This window comes from Pygocentrus nattereri, chromosome 29 (genome assembly GCF_015220715.1).
Source record: "Pygocentrus nattereri isolate fPygNat1 chromosome 29, fPygNat1.pri, whole genome shotgun sequence".
Classification (NCBI taxonomy): domain Eukaryota; kingdom Metazoa; phylum Chordata; class Actinopteri; order Characiformes; family Serrasalmidae; genus Pygocentrus; species Pygocentrus nattereri.
In genome coordinates, this window is record NC_051239.1 from 18,882,402 (window position 1) to 18,903,366 (window position 20,965).

The 20,965-nt window shown below is 40.7% G+C and overlaps 1 protein-coding gene across 4 annotated transcripts in view; it reads left to right on the top strand.

The window, feature by feature from the left end:
* The first annotated feature begins 2,597 nt into the window (after positions 1-2,597).
* Positions 2,598-20,965, top strand: part of bsna (bassoon presynaptic cytomatrix protein a) — a 187,942-nt gene continuing 169,574 nt past the window's right edge. For all 4 annotated transcript variants that reach the window (XM_017724466.2, XM_017724468.2, XM_017724469.2 and 1 more), the window contains exon 1: positions 2,598-2,943. In XM_017724466.2, coding sequence (XP_017579955.1) covers positions 2,807-2,943 — 137 coding nt within the window. In that variant the 5' untranslated portion in view covers positions 2,598-2,806. The remainder of the gene's footprint in view (positions 2,944-20,965) is intronic.

Here is a 20,965-nt window from a genome sequence, read left to right on the forward strand (position 1 = left end):
GTAGTAAAGCAGTAGTAATAGTAGTAGTAAAGCAGTACTAATAGTAGTAGTAGCAGTAGTAATAGTGGTAGTAGTAGCAGTAGTAATAGTAGTAGTAAAGCAGTACTAATAGTAGTAGTAGTAGCAGTAGTAATAGTAGTAGTAGTAGCAGTAGTAATAGTAGTAAAGCAGTACTAATAGTAGTAGTAAAGCAGTACTAATAGTAGTAGTAAAGCAGTACTAATAGTAGTAGTAAAGCAGTAGTAATAGTAGTAGTAGTAGCAGTAGTAATAGTAGTAAAGCAGTACTAATAGTAGTAGTAAAGCAGTACTAATAGTAATAGTAAAGTGGTAAATAATAGTAGTAAAGTTGTAGTAATAGTAGTAGTAAAGCAGTAGTAATAGTAGTAAAGCAGTAATAATAGTAGTAGTAGTAGTAGCAGTAGTAATAGTAGTAGTAAAGCAGTAGTAATAGTAGTAGTAAAGCAATACTAATAGTAGTAGTAGCAGTAGTAATAGTAGTAGTAAAGCAGTAGTAATAGTAGTAGTAAAGCAATACTAATAGTAGTAATAGTAGTAGTAAAGCAGTACTAATAGTAGTAGTAGTAGCAGTAGTAATGGTAGTAGTAGTAAAGCAGTAGTAATAGTAGTAGTAAAGCAGTAGTAATAGTAGTAGTAAAGCAGTACTAATAGTAGTAGTAGCAGTAGTAATAGTAGTAGTAGTAGCAGTAGTAATAGTAGTAGTAAAGCAGTACTAATAGTAGTAGTAAAGCGGTAATAACAGTAGTAGTAAAGCGGTACTAATAGTAGTAGTAAAGTAGTAGTAATAGTAGTAGTAAAGCAGTACTCATAGTAGTAGTAGTAGCAGTAGTAATAGTAGTAGTAAAGCAGTAGTAATAGTAGTAAAGCAGTAGTAATAGTAGTAGTAAAGCAGTACTCATAGTATTAGTAAAGTAGTACTAATAGTAGTAGTAAAGGTGTAGTAATAGTAGTAAAGCAGTACTAATAGTAGTACTAAAGCAGTAGTAATAGTAGTAGTAAAGCAGTAGTAATAGTAGTAGTAAAGCAATACTAATAGTAGTAGTAGCAGTAGTAATAGTAGTAGTAAAGCAGCAGTAATAGTAGTAGTAAAGCAATACTAATAGTAGTAGTAGCAGTAGTAATAGTAGTAGTAAAGCAGTAGTAATAGTAGTAGTAAAGCAATACTAATAGTAGTAGCAGTAGTAATAGTAGTAGTAAAGCAGTACTAATAGTAGTAGTAGCAGTAGTAATAGTAGTAGTAGTAGCAGTAGTAATAGTAGTAGTAAAGCAGTACTAATAGTAGTAGTAGTAGCAGTAGTAATAGTAGTAGTAGTAGCAGTAGTAATAGTAGCAGTAGTAGCAGTAGTAATAGTAGTAAAGCAGTACTAATAGTAGTAGTAAAGCAGTACTAATAGTAATAGTAAAGTGGTAAATAATAGTAGTAAAGTTGTAGTAATAGTAGTAGTAAAGCAGTAGTAATAGTAGTAAAGCAGTAATAATAGTAGTAGTAGTAGTAGCAGTAGTAATAGTAGTAGTAAAGCAGTAGTAATAGTAGTAGTAAAGCAATACTAATAGTAGTAGTAGCAGTAGTAATAGTAGTAGTAAAGCAGTAGTAATAGTAGTAGTAAAGCAATACTAATAGTAGTAATAGTAGTAGTAAAGCAGTACTAATAGTAGTAGTAGTAAAGCAGTACTAATAGTAGTAGTAAAGCAGTAGTAATAGTAGTAGTAAAGCAGTACTAATAGTAGTAGTAGCAGTAGTAATAGTAGTAGTAGTAGCAGTAGTAATAGTAGTAGTAAAGCAGTACTAATAGTAGTAGTAGAAGCAGTAGTAATAGTAGTAGTAGTAGCAGTAGTAATAGTAGTAAAGCAGTACTAATAGTAGTAGTAAAGCAGTACTAATAGTAGTAGTAAAGCAGTAGTAATAGTAGTAAAGCAGTAGTAATAATAGTAGTAAAGCAGTAGTAATAGTAGTAGTAGTAGCAGTAGTAATAGTAGTAGTAAAGCAGTAGTAATAGTAGTAAAGCAGTAGTAATAGTAGTAGTAGTAGCAGTAGTAATAGTAGTAGTAGTAGCAGTAGTAATAGTAGTAGTAAAGCAGTAGTAATAGTAGTAAAGCAGTAGTAATAGTAGTAGTAGCAGTAGTAATAGTAGTAGTAGTAGCAGTAGTAATAGTAGTAAAGCAGTACTAATAGTAGTAGTAAAGCAGTAGTAATAGTAGTAGTAACGCAGTAGTAGTAGTAGTAAAGCAGTAGTAAAGCAGTACTAATAGTAGTAGTAAAGCAGTAGTAATAGTAGTGGTATCATTAAAAATAACAATAATAAAAATAAAAGAGTAAATAAATAAAAGCTTCTTCTTAACTGGTGGCTCCTCTGCAGGCAGGAGCACGCACAGGAGCACGCACCTCCCCCTCCACCCTCTCATAGATCTTCCTTTCTCTCACATTTGACCGCTCAGCACGCACAGAATCCACTTCGCTCGTGCCTTCCGCTCCTCTCACGTGCTTGACGTAAAGCGCGCGCTCTCTATTGCCCACCCCACCTCCATCATCCCCTCTACCGCGCCCCGCCTCCTCCCGACGCGCGCACACGCTCACTTTCTCTCTCCGTGCGCGCGCCGAACGCTCTCAGGGCGATGATGGCGGAAGACGAGCATCGCTGAGTCCGCTGGCGCTTTTTTGTTATTTCACACACACGCACACACACACACACACACACACGCACACACACACACACAGGCTCACATACTAATCTCGCCGATACTAAGAAAACACTCGCCCTCCTCGGTCGGTCAGCGGAAAGGAGGCGATGGGTAACGAAGCCAGTCTGGAGGGCGGGGACGTGGTGGGGATGGCGGGAGCGCCGGGCTCCGTTTCAGCACCACCGGGCTCTGGACAGCTCCACAAGCCCGTCAATGGCGCAGCGGCTGGAGCGCCTATGAGCAGGTAAGAGCTCCTTCTACACCCTCAAGCGCCGCCAGACGGAGAGAGAACGCCTGCTTTCCCAACTCTCTCTTCGACTGTTCATGCGAATCGCCCGCGGTCGACCGCGCTTGGGGACGCTGTGTGGTGCTGGTTTGTGGTCAATGAACGGATGTGAGTGAATCACGCTGGCACCGTACACCTCCAGCTCCCGACACGGCTGCCATTCATACACCTCTCGCGCTGCAGGGCTTCACGTTTATCATCATCATCATCATCATCATCATTACTAATATCTTCACTATCATCGTCGAGCATGGAAGGACTGAGCCCAAATCATGTTAGAAGGGCTCTCGGGCTCGCAGCTCGACATTTCAGCGTGAGGATGGATGGAAGGGATGATGCTGACGGTGTGCGCGTGTGTGAGTGTGTGTGCGTAGCGTACGTGTGAATGGGAGGCTGTGAGCCATGCGCAGCACCAGCGCTGCTCGATGGGGAGGCTATTCGATACCCACGCCTCTGCGCTGGTCTTTGGTGTAACTGCCCGTGTCATCGGTGTGTCCTGCACTGTTTTTCCGTCATGGGAACGCGCACTGGGAGGCAGCTGCGTCTCATCCCAGCCGATGCACAACGTAACTCAGCTCCTCCCCTTTCGGTGAATGCGAGGCAGAGCCTGCACAGTCGCAGCCCCGGCGCTAAGTGCTAAGAACGGGGCGAGCGTCCAAGTCGAGCCGGTGCGCTGAGGTTTTCTTGATGCATCAGCGACGGCCGTGATTGAGAGAGTCCACACGTGTTACATAAGGGGCTTTAGAGAGCCGCGAGCGCGCAGAACGCGCGCGTTTCCAAACTTGCGGAACGGCCGTTGTGCAGTAATCATAATAACCGCAGGCCGAGAACTTTGCGCATGTTGCGTACGGGCGGAAGGGCTCTCGTATGAAGTATTAATATCACCGTCATACGAGTCCATGTGAACGGGCGGCATCACGTGCAGCTGGGTTTGCTCGCGCTCCTCGTCCTCGTCACGTCCCCCCTCCTCCCCGCTGCTGGAGGGGCTGGCGCGCGCGCAGCGTTTCTAAAGGAGATGCGCTATTTGCGTGTTGGTTCTGTTCTTAAAGCGGAGAACTGGGTTGGAAGCGTGTTTGGTAGAGAGTGTTACACACACACACACACACACACACACACACACACACACACACACACACACACACAACCCGTTAGTTTTTCGTCACTTGTGGGGACTAATTGATTTCTGTCTAAACCTAAAGCCGACCCTAACCTCAATATCTAAAACTAACTTTAACCTTAACCTTAACCTCAGTATCAAAACCTAAACCTAGCCCTAACCTTGGTATCTAAAAGTACATCTAGCCCTAACCTTAACCTCAGCATCAAAACCTTAACCTAGCCCTAACCTTAACCTCAGTATCTAAACCTAAACCTAGCCCTAACCTTAACCTCAGTATCAAAACCTAAACCTAGCCCTAACCTCAGTGTCTAAAACTAACCCTAACCTTAACCTCAGTATGTAAACCTAAACCTAACCCTCACCTTAAACTCAGCATCTACACTTAAACCTAGCCCTAACCTCAGTGTCTAAAACTAACCCTAACCTTAACCTCAGTATGTAAACCTAAACCTAACCCTCACCTTAAACTCAGCATCTACACTTAAACCTAGCCCTAACCTCAGTGTCTAAAACTAACCCTAACCTTAACCTCAGTATGTAAACCTAAACCTAACCCTAACCTTAAACTCAGCATCTACACTTAAACCTAGGCCTAACCTCAGTATCTACACCTACACTAAACTGTAACCTTAACCTCACGATCTAAACTTTACTCTATCCGCTATCCTCTAAACCTAAACCTAACCCTAAGCTAAACCTCAGCATCCAAAATGCAAACACAAAGGCACACACATCACCACCACCACCGCCCCCCACATGTACACACCGCACACACACACACACACACACACACACACACACACACACACACACACACACACACACACACACACACACACTGTTTTGTTCTGTTAATGAGAACAAACCACAGCATCCTTGCTAGTAGAGTGATATATAATACTGTGCAGACCAGCCTTCAATACACTTCAGTCAAAATGATCGTTAACCCTTAAGCCCTTAAAATCCAAGGCTTATAACACACGAAGGTTTATTATTCAGTAAGAATAGGGACTTCTGTACGAACAGGTTTATTTATTCTTAGTTTATAGAAGTGCGTAGTGCGAGCCCTGGCCACAAGATATCCAGTTTTCATTACCAGAAAATGACGATACCAAACCTTATCAACTAAATACAATATCAATTTGGCCGTCCTCGGCCTTTACGACAGCTTCATTCTTTTCAGTGTTTCTAAGAATTCCAGAATTCCACATATTTTTCCATACCTTCAAAGGTCAGTCTCAGAAGTTGGTTGCACCTCCTCCTTTTCACAATCCAAGTAATCCCCAACACATTCAATGATGTTGAGCTCTGGGCTCTGAGGTGGCCAGTCCGTTGTTCTGAGAGCAACAGCAGCTTCTTTGATTTGCAAAAGTTTCTTCATTGTCTATTTCCTTTTCTCCGTAATGGCTTCTTGACAGCTACACATCCTTTCAGACCCATAGCGTTGAGGGTCTCTTCTCATAGCGGAATGATGGGCAGAAACAGACCTGAGGCAAGATTGGAGCTATTAAGTACTACTTTTCTGATGTGGACGGTTTTGGTGGTCTCCCAGGCCTTGCACAGCTGTTAGGAGTGCCATTTTCTACATGTTCAGCTTTGATTAAAGTGGTGGTGAAAGATCTGCTGAAAAATGAGTAAGTTAATGTGCTAAATAAACAAATGAAGGGTTGTCTCTGGCTTTTGCACAGCACTGTGCGTACCGACAGAGAGGGAGAGAGACTGATTGAATAAGTAATTTGCTGTGAGTTGGCAGTTTGAGAGACTGGACATTGCATGTGTGAGTACGTGCCTGTAGAGGAAGAAAATCACAAACGAGCGGCGAGTCCGTTCATTCAGGTCCCCTCGCTCCTCACACCCCCCCCCCCCCCCTCCCCAAAACCGTGTGACATGGTGTTCAAACGCTGGTAATAACTCCTGACTGCCCTTGGTAATCAGCCTGTGATTGTGTCGAGAGGAGGAACGTGCCTGTTAATCATGCTAGAGGTGTGTGTGTGTGTGTGTGTGTGTGTGTGTGTGTGTGTGTGTGAAAGCATATGTGCTCAGGCGTTGCATTAGTAAAGAATTGTTTGCCTCCTCCTGATTACGTCCAAAACAAGCAACACGTCCTAATTTTTATTCAGTCAAGATGAATTGGACTCATTCAACTATCACACATACATCGAGAAAGTGGTCTATTGTAGGTTCCAATGATAATAAACTTCCCATTTCTGGCGTGCCACATAGCCCTGAGCAGCACAAACCGAGGAGATGTTATTGGTTACTGTGTGAGGAGCCATGCTTTATTTCTTCCTCACTGAATCACAGTCGGCGGACTTCTTTAATGGCTTTTTCAGGAATTGCTGAAACGGCGCCAGGGCCTGCCACAGACCAGGCCTGCTTCATGTTTAGTAACTGTGGAAAACGAAAGAGTGCACATCATGCATTTTCGGAGGTATGGATTGTTTTTCGTTACAGGACCAGAAACGTGCCCTCTACATTTCTAAAAATAGTGGCCAGAATGGGCTTTTTTGAGAGATAGCATAGAAGGACTACTTTTGATTCCATAAGCAACCTTTGAATGAATGCTATTCAATGGAAGCTCATTACACTGTGTGAAAATTCCATGTCCAGTGGACTAACAGAAATGCTCCAAAACTGCTTTAAATAAAATCTTTTTACATTAACGTATGGAACAGTTAAGAAGGTTGTTTCTCTTTGGACAGTGATGATTTTCTACATTGTATTTTATGGTATTTTAGTGTATCTCTGAGGTCCACTCATAACATTTGTGAGCTTTAATCTATCAAAAACAGTCATAATTAAATTTTACATGACCATTTTCCAACCATTCACTATCCCCTAGACTTAAACAGGCTGTTTTGTTATGGTGCCTTTAAGACTGATATGAGACTAATGATCTCTGTTCTGATTGGTTGCCCTTTATTATCAAAAAGCACTCAGAGCTGAAAGCCTTTAAGATGAACGGGTGGGGCTAAACACCTATAGAGTGAATAGGTGGATGTGTGTAAATGAAAAGTGAAGTAAATTCAGTTTCCATGATGTGGAACCTTTCTGAGTGGGAAGAACCTTTTTATAGGCCTTTTATAGGCCGATTTTTATTCGTAAGATGTAGCTGCGGCAGTCCTTGTTTGTTTTGCGTTGAAGGACGTGGGACTACGTAAGAAAGTGTGGCCTCAGAGCAGTGAGCTTGTTAAAAGTGCACCGTGGACGAGGACAACGAGCTTTGGTTTATTATAGAGAAAAGAGGAAGGCCACTAGAAGGATGTTTGTTTATGGAGGTTAGACTGATAACCTTGACATCTCCCCAGGGTTTAGGATGCTGAGAGGGGATTTGTAACAGACCCTGGTACCTAAGCTAAACCAAGCTAGGCTTAGCTACTGGTCCCACTGACTGCATTACTGTCCAGAAGCCATGGGTAATGCAGCGCGACGATCACATTTGCCACGGATATAACTGATAATGTTAATTTTTTAACAGTAAAATGATAAATCGTGCTTTTTTTATCACCCGTACTTAGTTCAGAATCACACCGTGCTACAGGACGTTCCACCCAAATGCTTGGGACACTCCATTTTTCTTCTTTCCTGGATATGTGGCACTTATTTTGTATACAAGTGGTACAAGAGCCAGTGTGTCTTACTGAGTCTACAAAGGCATTAGCTGTAAAGCTAACGATATTAGCTTGTATGCTAGCAGCTAGCAAATCAGTTGCTTTTACTGTTATTTTTGACAATCTAAAAAAAATTCATACATTTTGCAGGACTCTACACACGATTTTGAGCACTACAGACAGTTTTCTGAATTATGACTTTGTAAAGAGTTCACCAAATTAATGTTAGCTAGCTAGCTCAGAAGCTATAATGCTAGTTAGTGCTATTACCATGTAGGCTTGCGACTAAAGAATACATTGCGTTTGCTCATATTTTTACACTCATGAGAAAATGTATATTTTCTTGGCTCTATACATGATTCTGAGTAACTGTGTGTACTGTGGGAGTATAGAAAACATCTTCGAGTATGATCGATATGTTACCATGCTAATAACTTTTATAATGTAGGCCGTAGAGCTTTTTGCCATTGTGAATGAATTTGTGACATAGCAGTGGATACACCATAGCTGCAAAACGGTTCACCGTTACCTTATTCACTATTTACTACGTGGTCTGTACTATACAGTGAACTGATTAAGGAACAAGCATAGAACAACCAAAAGGCTTTCGGAACGCTACATTTGGAAGTAGTACCTCGTAAAAAAGCGACAAACATTTGTGTGAGGCATCTATTACACAAACTAACTAAACACAATCTTTATGAAGTGTTAGGCTTATATTATTGCTTTTGGAAAACGCAGTATAATTAAGATGTTAATTCACCCAGTTGACAATAATGGACGCGCTCATGGCAAACAGCTATAATTAATGTAGGCAAGCCACCAAAGATAGTGAAACAGGATCCTGATTGGCTGTTATGCTTCACAGATACAGCTATTTTGACCATGAAGGTGGTCAGTTAGAAGAACATTACAGCTCACTGAGCTAGAACATTAAGGGCAAGCAAAACACATTAACTAGCGCCCTCTGCTGTCTGTGTGAGTGTTCCTGCTCTGAGGATGTGCATCAAACTCGGGATTTAAGGTGTATTTTCTTCTATTTTAGTAAGACACTATTGCATTACATCACCTGTTTGCTCAAATTTGTGATGCACTGGTCACAGGTCTTCAATAAGTGAATTGTATAGGGAGTGAAATATGCCGATTTCGAATGACTCTACAAAATGGCTCATACACTGTATAGTACACTTATTCTGTAGTCAGGAGTGATTCAGGTGTCAGAGTCACTCAAATAATTATCAAAGAAATTAATGGAGAACATGGATGTATATTTTACTACTTTTATTCCAGCACTAAATCGAAGAATTTCGGGTGAGCCTTAAACGGGCTCTGACTGGATATCAGAAACTAAATAGGTCAGGGTGCCCATCACTGGTCCTTGAGATCTACCACTTTGGAGAATACACCCCTGTAAGTCTCCATGACCTGGATAACTCTTCTACACTATGCAGGGTGGTAGCTCTCCAGGACCATGATTGGGCACCCTTAAGCTAGGCTATATTCAAAAGAAGTTAAAGAAATTCACTCTCACTTACTGTTAACATTCATAGTTATTTTAAAGATTAAGTATATGGCAGAAGTCAGTTTGCATCCCAGCATGTGACTCTGAAAGATTATAAAACCCGAAGGAGTGAAGTAAGTAAGGCAAATGTTCAGGACAGCCATATGATAATGATTGTGCATACCCTGTGATGCTATGGAAAGTGAAACTGCCATTATGTCTATTTGAATAATATGCATTTAACTTTTAGGAGAGTCTATTACGTTAGCTTGTTTGACCGAATAGCCAGGTGGTAGCCCAATACTCCTATACATTCATTGTCATCTGATACTCCAAAAGTGTGTGTGTGTGTGTGTGTTAAAACAATATTGACAGAAGATATTCATATTAATGGACCCGTTGTAAACGTGTGATAGGTGCATGTATTTAATGATCAGCTAGCCTCCACTATATGCAGCTGGCTGAGCAGCATCTGTTTAACTACTATTGTTTTTCAAGAAAGTGCTGTAATCATTCATGTTGATGTCTGGCACAAACATCCCACTACCGAATGCGAGGACGAATGCTTCTGCTCCAAGTCCATGATTACTCTAATTGGATCAATTATGACTCCTGATTTATATCTAGTACGGTGTTCTCAGGGATTGCTACTTCAAAGATCTACCAATCTAGTGATGCAGTGGAAAAACTAGAGTTTCAGGACCACGGCCAGCACCACTAGTGTTCACCCTTAGACGCTTACAGTTACACGCTTATAACACTTTAAACTCTTAAAATCCTGAGCTTATTACTTCTTAAAGCTTACCATTCAGTCACTATGTGAACTACAATGCCAACTGACTGAGTTACTCTGAAATGATAGAAGTGTATATTAAAGGTTTGGACCTGCTGACAGCTCCTGGCCATTTAAGGGGCACAAAAAAAGTGATGTTTTGTTTAATTCGTTTTATTCTTTCTTTTGATCATTTCTTTCGATGATTCTTTCCACCAGAGAGGTCTCCAAATCCTCAAAAACGTGTATAGTGTAGCCTTACATAAGATAGAATTAAACGAGTAGAAATGAATCTAAAACTAATCCTTGTAAAACTGCTGAAGCCAGAGAGCCAAAGCAAGACTACTTATGCAGATATACTGACACATTAATTTTGTTTTACATTCATTTTTATTTTATATGTAGCTTTCCAGTTGGCTACAACACAATACATTATTGACAGCTAACCCAACATGATTGACATTTCAACACCTGCTGCTGTTGATGCCTCTAGCAGAACTTTAAAAGTCCCCTTCATGTCTCCCACAGCAATTTATAAAAATGTTTCAAGCAAGTTTTTGTTGCTATAAACACTGCAGGCATATTGACCAGATGGTCAAAGCTGATCAAGGCACCTCACACATTGTCATGCAAAAATCAGCTTGTAGTTGTTGTATTAACAACAACACAGGAGTCTGGAAGCAAAGTAAACACTACACTTTCAATATGAATATTTAAAGCAGCAGTAAAAATGTAAAGGTTTCAGAATGTGCCTGTTTCCCATCACAGTATTCTCCCCTTTATTGAGAAGCAAGGTTTAACATGATCATTCAGAGTAGCTTGATATGAAATACTCCATTCTACAGAAGCTTTTATTATCAGAATTGTTCACAGTGGTGTTGATGGGAACCACATGGTCTAATTTTAGTTTTTAATGTTTTCAAAAGCTACCTTACAAAAAGCTACTTCATGAAAATGTTATGATCATGCTGCCTGATGCATGAGTTATAGTTTACAATGGTTTGCAATAGAAATATGCTTTAACACGTACTCTTTAATGTCCAGACCTGATGTACAGGGTACAGGCAAAATAGGACTTTTGACTTCTAGTGGAAAAATGCTGATTTCTTGAAATTAGGAGCTGACTTGACATGTAGAGAAGAAGTCTTTAATGCACACAAAGTCTCTTATCAAGCAAGTCTAACTAAGCTTACAATAGGATGGACATAAATAGTCAACCATGTACACCACACCTTCTTGTCCCTTTGTCTAAACGACCCAGAATCCCTTGCTGGATGGGCAAGAGTCTCTACCTTCATAATTAAAATAGAGGTGTTGATGCCCTGTGAGTGTGTGAGTGTGTGTGTGTGTGTGTCTGTCTGTCTGCCCTGCGATGGACTGGCGACCTGTCCAGGGTGTGCCCTGCCTTCTGCCCAATGACCCCCCCGCGACCCTGCGGGAGAAGCGGCTTAGAAAATGTGTGTGTGTGTGTGTGTGTGTGTGTGTGTGTTGAGGCCCACCCAGGAATTTACAGTCTCCTCCATCTAGGAGCCATGACGTCTCACAGATATTTCTACAACAAATGGCATTGCTAGATTGGGGGGCTATAGATAGCCAGGTGTAACATGGGTGAACTATTTGAGGCTGTTACATGGCAAAGGTACGACTCTGCACAGCCCCCACATACCACCCAAGACAGACATACAAAATGCAAACAAGATTAAAACAAAAGGCAAGGGAGCAGGAAGAAGGTTCTAGAGAAGTTAACACATATTTTTTCAGCTTTACTTCTGTTTTACCTCTGTGTAGGTTCACAGCTCAATTTCGGTAATTAGAAAATGGCTATTAGTTGAGTGGACATAGCAACCTCTGGTTCCTACACCCGCTGTAAAAAAGTCCAGGTCAGTAAGAGTCTCTATAATTAATCATTTTATATTAAAACATTCTGAACTTTGTTTCCATCTAAACAATGGTATTACACAGAAGTTTTGGAAAATTGGTGGAATATTTCTTTGAGGCAGCCTTTTCAATACACCCTATTACATGCTTTGAGATGATATTTTTTAGGTTTATTGATTTAGGCAGACTGTAAAATGTTGATGTTGAAGAGCTGCATGAATAGACTAAATATATTAAAATCAAAATTCTCAGGGTTCCCTGAAAAACTGTATTATGATGTTGTGGTGTTAGGGAAAAACAGATGCTCAAATATAAATACAGGGACAAGGTCATTATTTAGCCTGCTACACACACAATTATCAACCTACTGTCTTTAGTATCCTGAACTAAATGTAGCACTGGTCTGCCTCAGGGTGGCACTTGGCTCATCCAGTTGGTTCTTCATAGCCTAGCAACTGCAACTATGTCTGGAATACCTCTGAAAAACTTTGCAATATACTGCAGCATATTTGTAAATCTGAAAACGTGTCCCATTTCCCACGGAAAGAGGAAATTATTACTCGTTTCTCAAACTGTAAACAGAAGAGGAGATGTGTATGACCTTGGTTAAAAGGCTGCATTACCAAACTAGAAAAGAGGATTTCCAAAAGAAGAATTGTTAAACTCCACTGTTCTGGGAAAGATTTACACAAGTCACTGCAGCACTGCTACATTTTCAAGAGCATTAGTGAGGTCAGGTACTGATGTTGAATGATTAGTTCTGGATCATAACATGACTCCAGCTCATCCCAAAGGTATTGGATGAAGCACCATCACTCCAGAGAATGCAGCTCCACTGCTTACACCCCTGGGAGTTTTCATGTGCCTCTACCCAATGTTTGGTACTGGCCATGGAGATCGTAGGTTCATATGTGGCTGCTCCAAAATGTCTCGATCTATTGACAGTGCTTTTCTGTGGATATTATAAAAGCTCTGTGTGCCCAATTGAATACCTGTATCAGCAATGGGTACATATTAAAGTAGCTGATTTCATTCATTTTAAGCTACATAATTGCCACCACATCACTCCAATGACTGTGCAATTTAACTGTTGGCCAGTGCCATTCCACCTAGAGCTAAGTTTACCATCTGAAACCATTGACAATGGTTTCAAAGCTCTCAAACAAGGATTCATTAGATGTTCCACTTCCTCTGCTTCAGCCGGAGGTTTTTGTACTAAAGAAGGATGGTATAGGCCATATTATCGATCACAGGGAACTTTATTCTGTCATGGTTAAATACAAATGCCCTCTTCCATTAGTTCCCATGGCCATAGAATAACTCAGAGAAGCTCATATCAATAGCAACCTTTTGTGCAACTAGCAGCCGTTTTGAATATTTGATAATGCCATACTAGCTGTCTGTTGCATCGTCTGTCTTGCAATTATTTGTGAATGACACCCTGAAAGAGTTTATTGGCCATTTTGCTTTGGTGTTCATAGATAACATTTTGATTTATTCCCCAAATATGCATGAACCCCCCCACCCCCCTAAACTAACACAACGTTAAAGCTAAGAAGTACTTTTTCCATTAAACCAAAGTGTACTTCCTGGGTTACAGCTTCATGGGTTATAGCAAGTCCAGATGGTGTAGTCATGTAGGAGAACAAGGTGGTGCCTGTCAAATCTTGGCCCCATCACAGAATGTAGAAGAATTGGAATGCTTCCTAGGCTTTTTCTACTTTTACAGACGTTTTATTAGCAACTTGAGCTCAGTGGCAGCTCCCCTCACTGCTCTGAGGGTAAACCTAGGAGATTGCAATGGACTTCATCAGCTAAATGTACATTTCAGACTCTCAAAGAAAGATTCACATCAGCCCCCACACTACGCCATCCAGACCCCTCTCTCCAGTTTGTGGTTGATCCTTCTGAAGTGGGAGTGTGTCACTGTATTCGCTCAACATCAAGGCGATCTGCCCAAGCTTCACCCATGTGCCTTTTTCTCCAAGAAAATGACTCCAGCAGAGAGAAATTATGACTCTAGTAACAGAGATTCCTGTGGTCAAACTGGTGTTGGAGGTGTGGCATCACTAGTTGGAGGGAAAATGACTGAACCTGGAGGGAAAATGACTTAACAAGCCAGGTCGGCCCTCTTTCATTGCTCATTTAGACTTTCCCATTTCTTATCGTCTTGGGTCTAAAAATGCCAAATCTGATGCACTGTCTCAAATTTTTTAAATGGATGAGTACCAAACAGAGCATGACACTGTTGTGCCCCTGTCTGTTTTTACAACATCCAATCTATGGGACATCAATGAAGAAATTAGACAGGCGCAAAATGAACCTATTCCTTCCCAGTGTCCTCCTGACCATACTCATGTTCCTTAAGGACAGAGAGGAGATCTACTGATTTGGGCAAATGCTTCAGTCAGCATTGGACACCCACATATTCATTGCACTTTCCAGCTCTGCTCTAAGAGATACTGGTGGCCTAAGCTTGGACAGGATGTTGTATTGTTCATGCACTCATGTTCAGTATGTGCTTCCACCAAATGACCTAGACATGCTTCTTCAGGTAGGTTCCTACCCCTACCTGTACGGGAAAGACCAATTTTATTACTGATTTACCCACTTCTGATGGTCATACAACCCTCCTTATGGCGGTTAATAGATTTTCCATGTGATTCTATTCCATTCTTCAGTACATCTAATGCTCTTACAATTGGGAAACAGGTGTTACTCTATTTTGAGATCCCAGAGGACATCTTATCAGACCACAGTTTTCATCTTGGGTCTGGAAATCTTTCCAGTAAAGGCTTTGGGTTACTGTGACCCTGTCCTCATGTGTAGCACCCACAAGGAAATGGACAAGTTCAGAGAATGAACAAGGAACTAGTTCATTTTCTACCTAGCTATTGCTATGACCAGCAAGAACACTGGGCTGAATTCCTTCCATGAGCTGAGTATGAGCTATCAACCGCAATTATTTCCATGGACTGTAGGCAGTGGGGAGGTGCCGTCTGAGGATGACTGGTTTTTGAAGGTAGAATGTGTTTGGGAAGATGCAACCATAGCGATGCTCTCAAGTTTCAACCTGGTGACAGAGTGTGGCTGTCCACTCATGACATTAAATTGAGGTTGCCTTGTCCACGTTATACAGGACTTTTCAAGGTTATCCAGCATGTAACATACAAATTAGAGTTGCCTCCAAATTTCCATATTTCATCTACCTTTCATGTCTCCCACCTTAGACCAGTGGTCACTGCTCCCTTGGCTGAGGCAACTCAACCAACACACCCCCTTCAGCTTTGGAGGGTAATGGGTCCTCGGCATATTCTGTGCATGCTATGCTGGATTCAGTACCTCGTATACTGGGAGGAGTATGGTCCCAAGGAGCGGTGTTGGGTCCTGGGACAGTGTCAACTCCAAGTTGATGAGAGAGTTTCATCTTGAGGGACTGCCTTGCACTGCACCATCTGGACGGAATCCGTTCCTGTAAAGGGGGTTAATGTCAGGTCCCAAGTTTTGCCTGCCTTCTCTCTCCTAAGCTTGGCGTCACCTGTCTACTGACCATTGGCTCCACCCTCTACTTATTCCTCTTTCCATTCCTGCTATTTAAACTTGTTTTCTTACCTCAACTGCAAAGTCTCTTGCATGCTAATTGAGTACTGAGCCAGATTACCGTTATAGAGTTATTGTTTGCTACTCTGTTTTTTGACCTTTTGGACTTCTGCGTGATTTTAGGTCTGTTTGCCCTATTTGCCTGCACTTTGATTTATTAGGCTACTGTGCTTGTATTCTACTTTTCTGAATTAAAGCCTAATTTTTCCCATCTCTGTGCATGACAACTTTCCCTGAAGTTTCTAAATAATAAGCCTTAGTCTGTAAGCCTGGGACTAAGGGGTTAAAAGCATTTGATGTAGTATTTCAGCAGTGTTAAAGTCTCAAAACATACCATTGACCTCTAGTTTATATATGAAAAGTAAGCTGCAAAAAAGGTGTGATCTGAATCCACAGTTTATTAGATGTAATAAAAACCAAGGCATTTACTTATATCCATGTAATCAGAATACAGTGGTTTAGCACACAATCATAAGTGGACCTCACAAGCAAAATACAAAAGAAAGTCATATGGGTCCTTTAAACCTTTAATTCGCTTGAATTAAAACTTCACTTGCATTCATATGCGTGGAAGGCCCATTCCATTTTCTGGCTGCCACATATCATTGCCTCCAGTCATGTTCTTTGTGCTTATCTCCAATGCTCAATTTTAACAGTTGAGAAAAAATAATATTAAGTCAAGTAAACATTATTTAATATAACTAAGGAGAAAAATAACCACCTACCTACATGTCAAGGACAAAACCCTCATAAATAAATTGTTCGTTTTATTTATTTCTTTATTTATTTCCCTGGCAAAACTTGTCCAGGATTTCTCTAGGGGCTACCACGGAGAACAGATGCATGACCATACCCATCCACTGGAACGAGGGAATAAAAAACAAGTGAAATGTTCAATCTGGCAGGAAAGCAGCAGGTCCTGTGGTAAAAAAGCTATTTATATCTGCTGTCCCATTTAGTCCCTTTGCCAGTCTCTGCATTGCAAATTAATCCTTTTTACCACAAGTAGCATGAAATAAGCCAAGTTGTTTCCATTCTGCGAGTGTTTGGGAGCTGTCTCAGGGGGAGGATACTTCAGACAGGCTTAGGGTGTTTCTATTGGTGACAGAAGGAGGCTTTGCAGACATCTCTGGCAAATGTAGTCTATGGTGCATATATAAGCTGAGCTCAACTGTAAACCTTGACCAAAGGTCCAACAGGGTCATTTGGAAACAATTGCTTAGGGCCCATTAGCCACAAGTGGCCAGGGGTGGATTTAGTGATTCTGGGGCTCTACAGGCAAAAGATGGGAGTGAGGCTCCATGGATGCACATTTTTAGATTAGTGACATAACAATAACTTCAAGCAATTATATCTTGAAATCATGCTGGTAAATCATGCTTTATTTGTCAGTATTAAGATGTATTAATATTTCTCATTTTGTGATTGCTGTAAGAATGCTATGAAATGATTTAACGTGTTTCTAGAAACTTTTTAAGTAGTTTTATTAGTTGAAATGAACTCACTATATTGGCAGATCATTTTGCATGTTCTGAGAGCTTGAAACAAGCAATATTTTCTGCTAATATAGTGAAATAATGTTGTACAGAATAAAATAGAAGTAAAATAATGAGCTGTGGGAATACCTTTACATGAAGTGATAAGTAACATTTTTAGAAAAAGAAAGTACAGGATTACTTTTCTTGAGTAATTACTCCAGCACTGGAGCTATATATGCCATCCTGACATTAAAGCTTGCATCGTGTAAGGTCTATTGTGCAGTACTCTTAAAACATTAGGCTTGGGAGAGTAGCAACAAACTTATTTTTTCTTCCTCTTTTTACGTTTCTTTGCTGCACTTGTTTAACTTTGTTAAAGTTTTACTTTCTACTCCCAGAAATTCTCTATCCTCTTTATGCAGATTGTTGTCTGTCATCACATAGCAATGGGGAATAGTCAATTATAGCCATGACCGGGGGCTGAGGCTACATTGAAATTACTGATAACAATTATAAATAGTGCTTGCTTTTAAAGTGTACATATGGATTACATATAGGTTAGTTAAGATTAACATGTGCTGTATATTTCAATTGTATTTTGATTTTCATATGAGGGTGACACGTCTCACACTCAAGCCAAAACTAATTGCAGCACAACTGCTGAATGGCTGTGCTCTATTAGAATTTAAAAATCATCTGTACATATATGCAAATACATATATACAAACATAAAATTATTCATAATTATAATTATTACTACAAGTACATTTATCATATTGATATTTCCTGCTCTATGCATCAATATTAAAAATATCAACATTAAACAAGTTATATTTTTGAAGGGAATAATAATAATAATAATAATAATAATAAAAAAGTTTGCATGTTGCAATACATATTTTAACAAATACCTCAATAATTATACATTTTGTGATAATTACTAAGAAAAAGGAAGGTGTGTCTGGGTGTTAAGGCATAAGTTAACAAACAATCATAATAAAAAAGTGCTGGAAATGACTCTAAGGCAGGTTCAGAGCTTCTTTATTTTTGTTGTTACTATGTATTGTTACTGTGATGGGCTGGCGACCTGTCCAGGGTGTATCCTGCCTTCCGCCCGATGACTGCTGGGATAGGCTCCAGCACCCCCCCCTGCGACCGTGACGGAGGAGCGGCTTGGAAAATGGATGGATTGGAAAATGGATGGACTAAGTAGTAAAAGACCGCAACTGTCAGCTAGCATATCTGGGCCATTGCACCAAATTAGTTCTGCGATCCTACAGCAAAAAAAAAAAACAGAACAAAACAATATATTATAGGAAAAAGTAGGCGTGTTATCTATTTAAACCCAAGGCATTGAGTATTAAACTAAATATAGCTCATATTGTCATTTTTAGTGTGCTCTCTGTTGGGAGGTGTCTGTCCCAAAACATTTTTTCATTGAACATAATTATTGTGTTGGTGACAATCTAAACTAGTTTTGAAAAACATTTTGCTTTAAGTGAGCTTATACCATTGTTATGGTAATTCTGTAAAAACAATTCATTTAACAAAATAAACATGATTAAGGCATAAGTTGTCCTTTTGCACTGAGTGTCCAAGTCTAAGGCCCCATCCCATTTCACCCCTCGCCCCTACCACTTAGCCCTTAACCCTCCTTTTTGTGCATTCACATCTGGGGTTAGGGTGTCCCAGTTATTATTGAGATAGGGCGGTAGGGTGAAGTGCTAGGGCTACATGACCCTCCAAACAGAGGCTTTTCAGAGGCACACTTCAAACGGAGTGTTATGAGAGGAAAAGAAAAACTGACAAGACGGCCAAAGAAACCCACAATTATGAGTATTTTTTCTGTTACAAAATTACCATAACCACTGTATTATCTTAGTTTAATGTCATTTCAATGTATTATGGTCCTTTTCTTCATAACAAACATAAAAATCACTACTAGCACGGCAAGGTCTTAGCAGCTAGCTAAATTTCCTGTTCCACCTGTTCTGCCTCAGACGTCACAACCATAAGGTGGAACGGGAAAATTTGAATAAGAAGACTTGATAATAAATAATTGTCTCATCACTCCTCTTTGGAGGCTTATGATTCCCTAAATTTAGCTAATTTAGCTGCTATCACTGCGGACTGGCAGGGTCACCAACAGAGCACCACTGTAGTCACAGTAGTCTGTTAATTAAGTAATATATTTTTTTTTATTTGAGGGTTGCCCCATTCCTTTGGAAAAGATTTCAACCACTAACCCTTATAATTCAGTTCCATGGGGAAAGGTGACACTGGAATCAAATCAAATCAAATCAAATTTATTTCTGTAGTGCTTTTTACAACAAAGCAGCTTCACAGAATTCCAGTAAAGACAAAGTTTTAACAAGAATGTAAAACCCCCCTGGTGAGCAAGCCAGGGGCAACGGTGGCAAGGAGAACCTCCCTCAGAGCTGAGGAAGAAACCTTGGGAGGAAGCAGGCTCACCATCTACCTACAAGTGATTATACTACTAATATTAATAGCACTAGTATTAGTAGTAGTGATAGCTATGAGTCTATGAAAACATCAGTGTAGGGTGGGCAGCTAGTCCAAGGCAGGTGACGGTAACTGGGCTGTGGGCAGCTGGTCTGAAGTGGGTAGCAGGAGAGCTCGACAGTCAGTCGTCCTTCACTGTCCAGCCGGACATGTGAGGCAGTGAGAGGGAATTAGTTTTATTCTGTCTGTTTGTACATAAAACAGGGAATGTGGACATTTCCAGAGTGTGGCTAACGACTCCGGCAGATCTGACTATGACAGCTTAACTAACAGGAGAGAACCAGAAGGACACACAGACACGGCAGCACTCTGAGACAGTCTGGCATCCCTCCGCGCCACCATCCACAAACCGCATGCGAGCAGCGGGACGACAGCACCAGCGACTCAGTTTACTATAATCCCCTGTGTCCATGGACCCCTGGATCTGCTGCCTTTATCTAAGGGGGAACATTACCTACCAAAAGCTAAACTGAACAAGTGAGTTTTCAGCCTAGTTTTAAAGATCGAGACTGTGTCTGAGTCCCGAACAGTTTCTGGAAGATCATTCCAGAGTTTGGGGGCTTTATAAGAAAAAGCTCTTCCCCCAGCTGCAGCCTTATGAATTCTGAGAACTATTAATAAGCCAGCGCTCTGGGATCTAAATAGTCGTGATGGCTCATAATGGGAAATAAGGTCTTGCAGGTACTCAGGGGCGAGCCCATGTAGGGCTTTATACGTCAATAAGAGGATTTTATAATCAATACGGAATTTAACAGGCAGCCAGTGAAGTGATGATAGCACTGGACTGATTTGATCAGATTTTCTAGTTTTAGTGAGGACCCTGGCTGCGGCGTTTTGGACTAGTTGGCGTTTGCTCAGATTCCTGCTCGTGCATCCTGACAGTAGCGTGTTACAGTAGTCTAGCCTATAAGTAATAAAGGCGCATCACACAGGGACAGGGCATTTCTGATCTTGGCGATGTTGTGAAGATGTAGAAAAGCTGTTCTAGTGATGCCGCCTATGTGTTGATCGAATGATAAATCTGAATCTATTATAACGCCAAGATTTTTTGCTGATGAACCAGGTGTGGCTGGAAAGTCAGTGAGATTTAAAATTACATCTGGTGATTTATTTCTTATTTATTTATAACCTGTTTTGTTTAGCAGGATGAAGTTCCGCAACATCCAGCATTTCACGTCTTTTACACAGTCCTCTATTTTCTTTAATCTGTATTTGTCATCAGGCTTGGCTGATATGTACAGTTGCGTATTGTCTATGTAACTATGTTAGTTAACTAAAGTTAATACCATGGTTACTTATAACTGTGCCTAACGGTAACATGTATAGTGTAAATAATAATGGTCCTAAAATAGAGCCTTGGGGAACTTCAAATCTTACTCTTGAATAATTGGAAGATAAATTGTTTACACTGACGAACTGATAACGTTCTGTTAGGTAAGACTGGAGCCATGATAGGGCCGTCCCTGTGACTCCAACCACGTTTTCTAACCTTTCTAG